Source organism: Astatotilapia calliptera, chromosome 10 (assembly GCF_900246225.1).
Source record: "Astatotilapia calliptera chromosome 10, fAstCal1.2, whole genome shotgun sequence".
Lineage (NCBI taxonomy): Eukaryota > Metazoa > Chordata > Actinopteri > Cichliformes > Cichlidae > Astatotilapia > Astatotilapia calliptera.
The window spans coordinates 21395979-21408473 of NC_039311.1; the positions used below are offsets into that span (position 1 = coordinate 21395979).

General features: G+C 41.2%; 1 protein-coding gene across 2 annotated transcripts in view; it reads left to right on the forward strand.

Annotated features, from left to right (window-relative positions):
- The first annotated feature begins 1065 nt into the window (after positions 1 to 1065).
- Positions 1066 to 12495, forward strand: part of septin8a (septin 8a) — a 36856-nt gene continuing 25426 nt past the window's right edge. Inside the window, exons 1-3 of one of the 2 annotated variants that reach the window (XM_026181122.1) lie at positions 1066 to 1444; positions 9961 to 10075; positions 10354 to 10549. In XM_026181122.1, the coding sequence (XP_026036907.1) occupies positions 1415 to 1444; positions 9961 to 10075; positions 10354 to 10549 (341 nt within the window). In that variant the 5' untranslated portion in view covers positions 1066 to 1414. The remainder of the gene's footprint in view (positions 1445 to 9960; positions 10076 to 10353; positions 10550 to 12495) is intronic. The other variant, XM_026181123.1, reaches the window with a different exon arrangement.

Genomic DNA, 12495 nt, shown 5'->3' on the forward strand with positions numbered 1-12495 from the left:
CAGACTGTGCCTGTCAATCAGACAGCCACACACCCAACTCCAGTATCCACATGGATGAGTTATGCATCTCCCCAATGAAGGGGGGCACTATCCATAGAGGCCAAAAGCCTTTTTGTACCAGCCTTTTAAAATGCCACTTAGTCACTTTAACTTCTTTTAATTCTTCCAGTATGTGCTCTTGAGATCCTCAAAGACGCAGTGCAACTCTTTCCGACCTTCCTTCTATTTCTCCTGATAAAGTTGGGCACTTTAACATCAACATTGTAATTAATACAGACTGACTTACTCATCGAGCAGGCTGCAAGTGGACATTAGAAGAACTGCAGTTTGTGGCATGTGCGAGCTTGACTTTTGAGTACTGGAGGTTTGCCACTTAGTTCTTTGGAAATCCTAATTATTGCAACGGTATCTTATAACTTAACCACTGCTCTTACTCATGATAGTAATACCATTCATTTATCTGGAATAAAGCCAGTTTGGTATACACACATACAAGATACAAATTCTATTTTTTTTGCGTGACAGATAACAGAAAAATATTGAAAATCGCGACATCACGTGACGGATTGCTCCAACTCTCTGATTGGCTGATCTGCATTCTAGTAAACTCAATCTCTGACCTAATTAGCTTAATTTTAATATGAATGCCATGTTTTGACTGGCATCCAAATGATTAGGTATTTTTTTTAAATGATATCCATCTCTGACTGACACATATCTCTGCTGCTCGCTCCTGTCCTGGCTTGCAGAGTGTGCAACATGACATTCCTGCAGCGATTGAGAAAGCTGGCCATATTGAAAAAGTATATGTCACAACCAAAGATGTCAACTATACTTGGGATAGTTCACGCTCGACTTTAACTTAGGTATAAATATTTATTCTTATATCGCCTGGAAACTCTTTAGTGCTTAATAAAAACTACATAGCAACCATCTTTTGTAGTTCACTTTGATAATCAATATAATGAAAAGCTACTTAAAAATAGCTTTCTTCATGTGAAAACAGCAAAAATGTATAAAAATGTGGAATGTGCGTACGCATGCGCAAACAGTGCTCCGTCAAACAGCCGTTAAGTACCGACTCTCTCACCCTTTCCCTTATATATAATCAGTTTATAAAAAATAAAAAAAATAACTGTTGTTCTTTTACACTAGTACCGTTTTAAAAGCAAATGAAAAACTGTAGCGTGTCTGAGCGAAGCAGAACCGAAGTAGCAGGGAGTCCTCTCGTCACCTAGCTTAGCGCCCTCCCTGCCCAGTTCAGCAGCTCCTCTCCGCCTTGTGTCCCTCTCTTCCTATCACTGTCAGCTCAGCTCAGTCAGTAGTTTAGCAGGCTAGTACGGAGACACAAGGGCTGCTCCCTTTCGCCTCTGCTCGGTCTGCTTCAGCACACCAACACCATACATTCCGCACCATGGCTGCCACGGACGTTGACGTGTTTTCGGTAAGCAAATGCTATCCGGAGCTCCTTGTTTTTTCCCCTCTCTGTTTTCTAGGAGCAGTAAACATTGCAAGTGCAGCTACGGGCACACTTGGCTGTGATTAGTAAAAGTGTGTGTTAGCTGCTGTCTATGTGTGGGTATGTATGTAGCTAAGCCTCCCCCGCTTTTGGAGCCTGGACTGTGGGCTCAGGCGAGATGGTGGGAGTGATTTCGGTGATGGTGACTGTGTTTTTCCCAGTTATGGGGAAATTAAGTACGCTACAGTAGCTGACTATTTTTAATGTCGTGCCGTGTAATGCATTTTTTTCTCTTCGGTTGCGTTTACACGCGTGGACGCGTTGCTGAAAATATGGGTGTAGCGTATGGAAACATTAAACTATTTACTGTTGAGATTGTTAGAAATTAAGGAAACAAACATTGCAACCGCCATGGAGAATCACAGTAAGGCATGTACACTGGCTAGCCAGTGGATAAAATTACCACTTGAAGACTCCTTTAGGTGTATTAATCGCAGTGATGAGTGATAAATACACTTGTGTTTTTCTTCCTTAGACTCAAAATGTTATGTTTACAGCCATGGGTATGTCAGTTCATGATACTGCTTTGTACAGTGGCACAGTAGCAGGCTGGGCAGAGTAGTATCAGTTGAGGGTGGAATGCATCCTGGATTACATCCATAGTAACATGCCATGTTGTCATTCAGGTGTGACTCTGTAGGTACAGTGAAGTGTCGCAAAACATACCTGAAAATTCTCTGTAAATTCCCACAAAGTCACATGACAAAGAATAGGTGAGTGTATGAATGATGTTAGTAATAATGGTGATGATGATGTTGTAGTAAAGTGGCAAATGAATGGGAGAAGGTGATTAACTTTTTTGGCAGATGCTTGAAAAGATCTCTGTGTTAGGCTGTAAGCAGAGCTGACTTGCAGGGATAAAGAGATTAAGGACACACTCCCGGCCACTCCTACCACTTATTGATGCAACACATGTCTGCGAAGAAAAGGAGAGGATCCAGAAATAAAGAGAGGATATTGCACTCCTCGCATTTCTTAAATTAGGAAGGTATCCAGGAATGGGGGCTCAGAGCCCAGTGGAAGTTTCCAAAATGTCTCATTTGGAATACGAAATTTAGAGGATTGATTGATTAATGAGAAAAATGCTGAGAATGCAGCGAAACAGGCCGGCGTTGGCAGCAACGCAGCTGTCTAACATCCTGAACTAAGTGAGACCACATTGAACAAACTGACCTGCTGGCCTGGCAGTTTGTGTAAAGGGAGTACTGTTTAATTACACCCAGCTATTGATAGAGATGTGTGCTTGGTTGGATTGTTTTTCCACGTCAGCCCCATCCGGTGGAGCCTGTAGCGCTGGGATAACTTTCTAGGCCGGATCCACATGAAGTGATCAATACAAGCCAACTGCCTAACAATGTGTGTCGTTCTCGATTATTGATTGCATTAGAGTGTGTAGCATAAAAATAATGATGTTCATTTTAATTTGGATGCAATAAAAAAAAAAAAAAGAAAAAAAAAAGCCCGAGCACATTCAGGAGGCACAGTGCTTACTGACCCTGAAGAGTATTGTCTCTCCTGTGAGGACTGCATGCGTGAAATGAAATTAGCTCCATAAAGTGCTTAAAGCCAAGAGATGTGGAGTAAGGACTCAAGCAGGCGAGCAGGCAGGTCCTTGCTCTTTTAAAAGCTTATTTAACTTGTGCTTACAATGTCTTCATACAGCTGGTGCTCTAGTTGCACATGTATTTGTTAATGAAACACATCCTGGAACAAGAAGGAACACGCCTGTATCACATTGTTTAGGTCAAAGTGTGGCTCAAGTTTACCGCCATCAGCGTTGTAAGCTGTATATAGAACTTGTGGGGCTTAAACGGCCTTCGGGCGAGCTTGTCAAACCTGGTGAATCGGATGAATCATGACATCCAAGCTGCAGCCTCAGCTGTGATGAGTCAATATCTGTCTCCCAATTCTTTATATACTGAGGTTAAATTTGCAAAATAATGTCAGCATAGGCTGAATGAGGATTACCATGTATGTAGCTCAGTTATTTTCTTAGATATCAGTGAAATGTAACAAAGTGTGGTCCACAATGAACAGCTGAACCGGATAGACTGGCGGCTAGACACGCTCCCATACCTACAGCCGATCTGATATATGAAACTGTACGCTGATATGTCTGGATGTAGAAAAAGATTCTCTGGCTAAGTTGTGCACCCTGCAGCACATGGAGCAGGGTGCACACCACAGCTGAGCAGGCAGCGTGGAGATGAGCAGTGTGTTCGTGTTTAGATGCTAACGGGTTAGTAAACCACTTTGCTGCGAAGTTATTTTCCCTTTCTAGTGTAACTCACATATTGTATTTGAGTAGCGGTTTAAACATTCGCAGGACAAGCGAAAGATCCCAAGTTCCATCCCAGGAGGAAACGCAAATGCCTTTGGGCTTGTGTCAGGAAGGATGTCCGGTGTTAAAACTCTGCCAAATTAAACGTGCGGAGCTACCCGCTGTGGTGATCCCTTGTGAATAGGGGAGCAGCAAAAAGTAGCTGTTGCATGTATACGTTATGATGTCCAGTACATCAATATTGTGATATTTATTCCTTAAAAATTCAAATTGGCATCAGCTCCAAACATCATGTTTTCTAAATCAAACTTTTGCTCTTCTCTATGGAATTTGCTCCAGATGAATATTTGTGTTCTTTAAAATTAAGTCAACCATCAGCTCATTAACCCAGAACTGATTTGGCCATTTTTGGCAAAGTGGACGGTAAAACAGAAGGTAGGGTCCCTCCAGTTTCATCAGTAAATACCAATAAGAAGGGCAGAAGAGAAAACTGCGTTAGGTAGATTCTTAAGTCAAAATCATATTTATGTATGGACTATGGACTGTGCAGTTGGTTGCTCCTTTTCCTTTTATATGACTAGCCAAATCAAGCTCTTACTTCATTCAAAATTAGCACACAAAGAAAATTACATATTTTACGTTCTGGAGTTTTTCTTCCCTGGGATCCACATTTTTGAATTAAATCAACTTTGAAGTATCAACCAGAAGTATTCAACATCGTGTTTGCTAGTTAGTATAAGATCTTAAAACAAGAAGGCTTATATTGTACTTAGCATGCATGGGTGAGAGTAAAGCTAATCCAATCTATTCCACTTTTACCTTTGACCTACAAAACATTGCTTTTGTGGCTGATAGGATAAGTTAAAAACAAAAACATACTTTCTTCTTTTCTAATGGTAAGGAACCCCCATAAAGATAAGTATGCTGTCCATCTGTCTCGTAAAATGGTTCCTGTCTCAACTTCCCATCTGTCACTCCTTTTTTTCCCTTTTGTCTTTCCTGTTCGGCATGGATGGTGTTACTACTGGTGAGGCTCAGTAGTAATGTAAGCATGTTCATGAGCGTGGGGCAGGTTATAATAGCATAAAAGACAAGAGGAGGCACACGTCATTCAAATTTCAACCGTCAACATTTTTACCATTACAACATCGCTGCCAGCATGGGCAGCTGCTGAGAACCGGTGGAGCAGAAGTCTGTAGGTGTGGTTCGACCTGACAGTAACGCAAAAACACCTCACTCAGCATTTCATGCTTGTTGACGTGGAATAAGATGCAAAAATATTTGTAACGTAATTTATAAAGTACGTTATTGATTTCAAAAGTGTAACATGTTAGTACTGTGTACTGGCAGTTTGAAAGTAGAGTTACACTTTCATGAACTTACACATTGGACAGGAAACACCAGTCAGCAGCCACTTCAGCTAAAGAGTGATAAATGTGTGCGTGTGTGGGTTTGTCACTGAGGCTGTCCTGTGGTCTCCTCCCTTCACAGATGCTAAGTCAAATCAAACCCAAAGTGTGACAAGAAGCCCCCAAAATGTCATTTGCACTTTCATTACCTGCAAAAGCTTAATACAGTATATGCAGTTTGAATCACAATAAAAGTAATTTCATTTCATGCCACATTCAAGTGGATGAATTCTGTCTTTGCTAACAGACAAACTATATCTAAACAAATTTTACATCAAGATGTTAAAGTAGTAGTAGTAATGTGTGAAGTTTTCTTGCCCACAAACACACAAACACGAGCTGCAACTGTGTGTTTGTGCGTGGTTGCTGCTGTCTGTCAGGTGGAGGTTCACTGAGGCAGACACAAGCTGCAGACACCAGTCAGGCGGGGATGTAGGCCAGAAGGCTGGAAGACAGCTGAAAAGAAGATGGCTAGAGAGGGAGGGGCCGACTGATGGCCGGTGGCCGAGTGTTTCTGTGGACTGATGGGCACATGAAACAGAGCTTGGTTTTTGCCTGAGTTTATATCAGGTCAGATCCGAATCACATATTTATTAGAATGTTTGAAAAAATGATCTCACGGCTTGCTTGGTTAGAGCCCAGAAATTCACTGAATATCCACAGCTTTGTAGCACTGAGTTGCATTTCTAAAGAAAGAACTAGCTTGGATAAGAGCGGCAGACGAGCAGTATTTCGGTCCCTGATTAAGTGATCCCGTGCAGAGGTTCATTATTTTGTAGCTTAAACAATCATAACTAAACATGTGGCAGATTATACAATGAAAATGGTTACATGTTTCACTGACTTTAGGGTTGCAGTGCAGGATACACATACTACAGAACAAACTGAGATTAGAGCTTTTCTTTTAGTTTTTGCACAGGTTTTATTAAAAAACAACCCAAAAAAACGTATCACAACTCTTTTTGGGTGACCCAGTAGACCATGCAGATGTGACGGTGAGGACCTTGAAACTGATTACCTTTAATTACCTTTACTTGTGCCATTCTTTTTGTTTCACATCGGATTTTCATCTGCAACAATAATAAAAGGCTTTAGTAACTCGGCTAGTTTCAAGCGAGCAGCATTGTGACCTAGCCCATATTGTTTGTGGCTCATTTCACTTGGAGCCACCTGGGGCCTCTTCTGTGCAACCATTTCCTGGTGGCCTGGGAACTGTGTTGTCTCTTCACCCTGAGACAGTTAACCAGAAGCTTTTCATTCCTGACATACTTTGTGCCGCTGCTTTTCTCTTCTTCCGAGCTAGCTCGGGTGGGTTGGTGGACAGTCAGATACCTCATAGTTTCCCTAACTGTTCTTGTCTGTTGGTTATACATCCTGTATTTGCTGATGGGTGTTATTATGTTCTCGACATCAAATCTAAATGGACCAGAAAGCAAAAAAAACGGGCAGGTTTATTTTTAGATTTGTCATGTTGTTAAAGAAATCCAGTTGGCTTGAATTACATAGGGTGAAAAGAATGTATAGTGAACTAGGCAATCCTTTAATGCCTCCCTGAAAAATACCAAAGATGGAGAAATGTTTAACATAATATTATTTTTTGGCTGTACGTCACACTTTGCTTAAGTGAAATCTATCTTAAATCTATAATCTCTAAAATAAATCTATATTAACAATATAATGTGCAGTGTTTTGGCAGCTGAAATTAAAGTGCTTTATTTAACACATTTAGTTCTGCAACATCTTGCACTCATTGCAATGAATGAGTTTCTTATCAACTCTCAACTCTCTGTCTGAACTATTTCTGCACTGTTTTTCTTTTTGAGAAATGAAATGTCATTGCAGTCCATTTTTATTTTTCCAACTTCTTTGATTCGTTAAGTTTTTACTTAAAGTGGAGTACTTGCACATGGCTGGATAGCCATTTTACTGCACTAAGGACACTAAGGAAACTGAGTGCTTCCTCCTGCAGTCAGTCCAGTGCATACACTTACACATTCAGCCAGTCGAGTGACAGCTTGGGGAGTTTGTGTCCACGTCTGCAGTTCTGTGCTGTCTTCTCCTAAAAGATAACACTCTTGGTCAGGCCTGGGCGCTCATTTTGCAGCAGCCGTTCACGGGCTCCATCTGCTTCTTATGTGTCACTCACTTACACACAAAAATCATGCGCTACTGACAGCGTGATTAGGTTCAGTGTAGGAGGTCAACCCAAAATGATCTAGAGTGAGTCAGAATCCCTGTTGTTTTTCTGAATTTTTGTTTCACCATTGTGGTTTAGTAAGTTTGGAGGAATATCCACAGAAGCAGGTTTACAAGTAAAAAAAACCCTCCTTAAGCTTAGCTATGCTCTAAATGTCTAGAAAAGTATTAAATAGGAACTGTGAGCTTGAAGAAGTACATTTACAAACTAAAGTACACATTTTCAGAGTTTAAAGTACAAAAATGTTTATGGAAAAGCAGCACGCAAGCCTTTATTTATAATTTCCTGGATAAATACAGGCTTATGTAAATTTTTAACTCCTATTTTAAAACCTACTCAGGAATCCAGAGTTTAGTTTTGCTTACAGGCACAATATCATAGTCTGCTCCCTTCCCTCTATCTCAGTGGTTCTTAACCTTTTTGGAGGTACCGAACCCCACCAGTTTCATATGCGCATTCACTGAACCCCTCTTTAGTGAAAAATAAAATAAGATTTTTTTTCAAATTCAAGACATGCATATGTTTTTTACTGGTGCACAAAATGAGCCGTACATGTCACGGCGGAGGCTCTGCCGAACCCCTGAGACCGACTCACCGAACCCCTAGGGTTCAGTCGAACCCAGGTTAAGAACCACTGCTCTATCTGAACATCTCTACCCGGCTTCATTCATTCAGCAGGCTGACTACCAATGCTGACTAGCAGGCCGACTAATGTTGTTTGACAAGGTCTGAGTTTACAGCGAATAACAAAGAAAGAATGGCCACAGCCTCTTCCTCTCATTCATCTCGGTGAACCTGAAACCGACTCCTGCAAACGTTGCAGTTATTCATTGCTTTTTCCTTTCAAAGCGACTTACAATATACGTATTCAGACTTAAGAACAAGAGCTGTATAAACTGCTCGAACTGGAAATCGAGGATGATTATGGAGCTACAGTGCACACAACTGAAACCGGCCTTATCCCTTGTTTTAGCATACTAATATATTCAGTCTGTCATGCACCTATTACAATGCACAATTATTGTGTTATTGCTCCTTTCACATTTATAAATACAATGTTCATTAATAAATTCAGAACGATATGTAATGAAGGGAGTTTCTGTCTGTTGTTGTGGGGTTTGCAGTGAAATTGATGTCTTTATTTAAATAATATTCATATTATCAATGCATATAGGATATTTATTACTTTTAACACATGTTAGTGTAGTATAGTAATCTCCCCAATGTGCTGCAGCTCAGCTCAGTATTGCCTATCTCAGCTCATGTTGGATTACTCCAGCTGTGTTGCCTGACACATTAAGCCCTGTTTTCTCGTTCACCTCCCGAAACCCCTGAACACACACACACACGAACAACACACACACACACACACACACACACACACACACACACACACACACACACACACACACACACACACACACTTTCCAGCCTGTATTATGCAGTTCAGTTAGGTTTAAAAGTCATCTTCTGTGTATTCGGAGCCTGCCTCCACCTCTCAGTTCTGTATTGTTGGCTGTGCTCTGCTCTCAGCTGCCTGTGCTTGGTGACTTCAGCTTTCAAGTATGCAGTCCTTCGTGGCTCAGCCAGATGAGATCGGGTGGCCCTATTCATCTCAAGGTGCTGGCCCTCTTGTACAGCTTTAACTCTCTTCTTTGGCTGAGATTGGTTAAATGAGCTAGATCAAATGTGAAAAAAGGTTACAACCCTCCTGATTTGTTGTTGTTGTTTTTTTTTCTGGTGGTTTTTAGTTTGTCGTGCATTGCTAACTTTTGTGTTTTAGGTTAAATACTTCCGTGGCCGTTTCTTTGGACATCTGTGGGCATCTTACTTCACCTCAGCAGTGGGGAAAGAATTTAATCAGAAGTCAAAGCACTCGATTTACTGTTCGATCTATGTCACCGATGGTCATGAGCTTTGAGAAACGACTGAAAGAGCAAGATCACTGATACAACCTGCTGAAATATCCCTGTGATCCTAAATCTCCCAGCTGCTCTTGAAGTGGCAGGGGGATCCCACAGATCAAACCTGACGAAGGTGTTGCAGATAAGGCAGCCTGGGTGCCTCTTCTGTACCTGCTGTTATCATCCCACTATTAACGATATATTTCTATTATAGTGTGTAATAACTGATAAATTGATCATGAGCTTGTTTGGAGAATAGGTGGACTGGTGGAGTTCTGAAATGTCCACATTGGGGTTTTCTATAAAACAAGCTGCTAACTTGCATCTTGCATGTTTTCAAGTGCCTTATTCCATTTTCCATACAAATATAATCACTTCCTTCCTCTGTCTGTTAAAGCATGTCTTTCTTCTTTGTGCTTCTGAGTGATTATTCTTGAAGCTCATCCTCACTGCAGGCCCCGATTACCTAAATCATAATGTGATGGATTTTACATGTGCAGAATGAGCAGAAGGTCTTTGATGTTTCCACGCATTGGAATGTGAGCGCTTCAGTATCTGTGCCATCCTCTTCTGAATAATGACTCGGCCATGTGTTTTCCTGACATCCGCCACACTTCTGATGTTTTTTTTTTTTTGTGTGTGTCCTGTAGAATGAAGAGAAGCGTAACCTCAGTTTGGGTGGCCATGTTGGGTTTGACAGCCTCCCCGAGCAGCTGGTCAGCAAATCGGTCACGCAGGGTTTTTGTTTCAACATCCTATGTGTAGGTGAGTATCGGACAGAGAATGTGTAACTACTGTACATTTCTCCAGAGTCCCTCTGGCCCTCGTGTTGATTTACTTTGCACTGAGTGACATGTTTAGCTACAAAGATAAATAACAAACAGCAGCACTGTGTTGTATTTCTTGACATGAACGTAATACACTGGCTTACACTTCTGTTACAGCAATAAAAATCGATGTCTGAAAGCTGATGAAGTACTCCCAAGTGATGCTAACGCACTCTCTCTTTCTCCATCTCCCTCTCTGCTTCCGACCGTTCACAGGGGAGACTGGTATCGGAAAGTCGACGTTAATGAACACGCTCTTTAACACCATGTTTGAGAACGAAGAGGCGAGCCATTACCAGAACGGCGTGTATCTGCGGCCTCGAACATACGACCTGCAAGAAACCAACGTCCGCCTCAAACTGACCATTGTTGACACGGTTGGCTTCGGCGATCAGATCAACAAAGAGGATAGGTGAGCTAAGTGCACATACATACAGCCCAGAGTGCCTCACAAAGTATCCAGACCTGCTTGGTAACCAGCAACAAAAACTAACAATGATGATCACAAATATATCTCTGCATTATCCCATAAGCCAAAAGCAGAAGTAAAAAAAACGAATTTGTGATTTCCTTTGGTCTGTTGTAAAAGCAGATTTCCCTGTAACTATTTCCCCAAAAATCGGCAAGCTCCAAAATGACATTGACACATTTTTAATGAAAAGATGCTTACGTAGGCAAACGAGTGACCCAGACACACAAACCACTGTCAGTCCAGACTTCTGCATCTTTTATGGTGTCTCCGAAGGCTGAAATTGAAGGAAGTTGGAGAAATAAAGAGGAAATTGTTGATTTGTTTATTTTAACATTCAGCTGTGGAATGAAGTGTACTTGTTGTGGCCTAGCCAGGAAGCAGCACTCTCACGCTCTTTGATAGCAGCTTTCTCCGTAGACCGTTTAAACCAACATGGCGAAGGACAGAGCCTGCAGCGGAGTGTAACGGCACACTGAGAGAGCTTCAAAAGGTCACAGTTTGTGCATTCCTCAGAGAAGATTGAAGATGGATGTGAAGTGAGAGGACAGATGACTGTAAACATGTTGCAAGCTGAGGGAATGGAATACATTTTTTTCCTGTTCTACTTATGTGTCACTTTTGAGTTGTAAAACATCAGTGAAGTGGCACATCCGGAGTTGAACAGTGGACAAGATGATGTAATTTTCAGTTATTTGTCATGTTTAGAAAAGATGGAAGTAGTGTATGGTGATGGTTAACAGGAAAAACTTGGAATTACTGGCTTTAGGTCAGAGAGTTTGTAGAAATCACATTCAAGCTCTTAGATTAAACGTAACAGGACTGTGTCACTATTTTCCATCTTTAGTGTTAAACTGCATCTTTCCAGAGCACACAAGGGAACTGCTTCCTATTAATTCTAAAAGAAACAAAACAGCTATGTCCTTGTAGCCCTGTTTTTTGGGCTTGTTTCTCAGAGTTCGTTGTTTTCTAAAGACAAAATGTCATCATTATCACTTTTACTTTTGCAGACGCATGTTAAACATGAGCATCTGGGTTGCATTTTGGTCACTCCGAGGCACTTTGAAGTCTATGTGACTGAATATGGATTCAGGAGGTGTTAAAGATGTTTGACACTGGTTGCAGTTGTTTTCAAGCCTTTCTACTATCCACAGCAAGAAAAACATACAGTGTTTGAGTTGGTTGTGCAGTGTCCAAATATAACAGCATGAGATAAACGAAGGAATTCGTCTGGAGACATCTGTTCAATACAAACAAATTTACTGAACATCTCATATGTAGATGATCATAATTGTAGAGATATATAGCCAGAAAATGACAAGTGTTGATGTGAGAACCAGACTATGACTGTGTGACGTTATCTACTATGACTAATGAACCAACAGTTCGCTTAGTTTTTTATTTAAGCATGTGGCTTCCTTCTAATGGTTTTCTTCTCATCTTCCCAAATGAAACGAGTTAAAGCTGCAGACTCAAATAAACAAGTCTGGTGTGAATGTGATTCAAAACATCCCAATGAGGCTGGTCACCGGCTTTTGTGGTTAAAAGATTGAAAACAGCTTATAGAAACCAACTGTACTGGAGCAATAACCAACAGAAATGTGTTATTTTAATGCAATGTAAGTAACATTTTCTGACATTTAGCTGTATAGTCAAGTAGCTGTGAGCGAGTGGTGTAGCATTAAAGGCACTCCCCATCTCTCCTGTCCTTTCTCGCAAATGCTCGAGGAGAAAAGGCTGTAAAGACGACGATGTGTTACTTTGTGTTCGTGCCCTTCACTGATTTACTGGTGACACTTAAAGGCTCCGAAAGCGGTCACAGCTCTGTGATAGAGAGGACGCGTTGTTTTCTGCAGCCTCTTTGATTGGACCTTCCATAAGCTGAACAC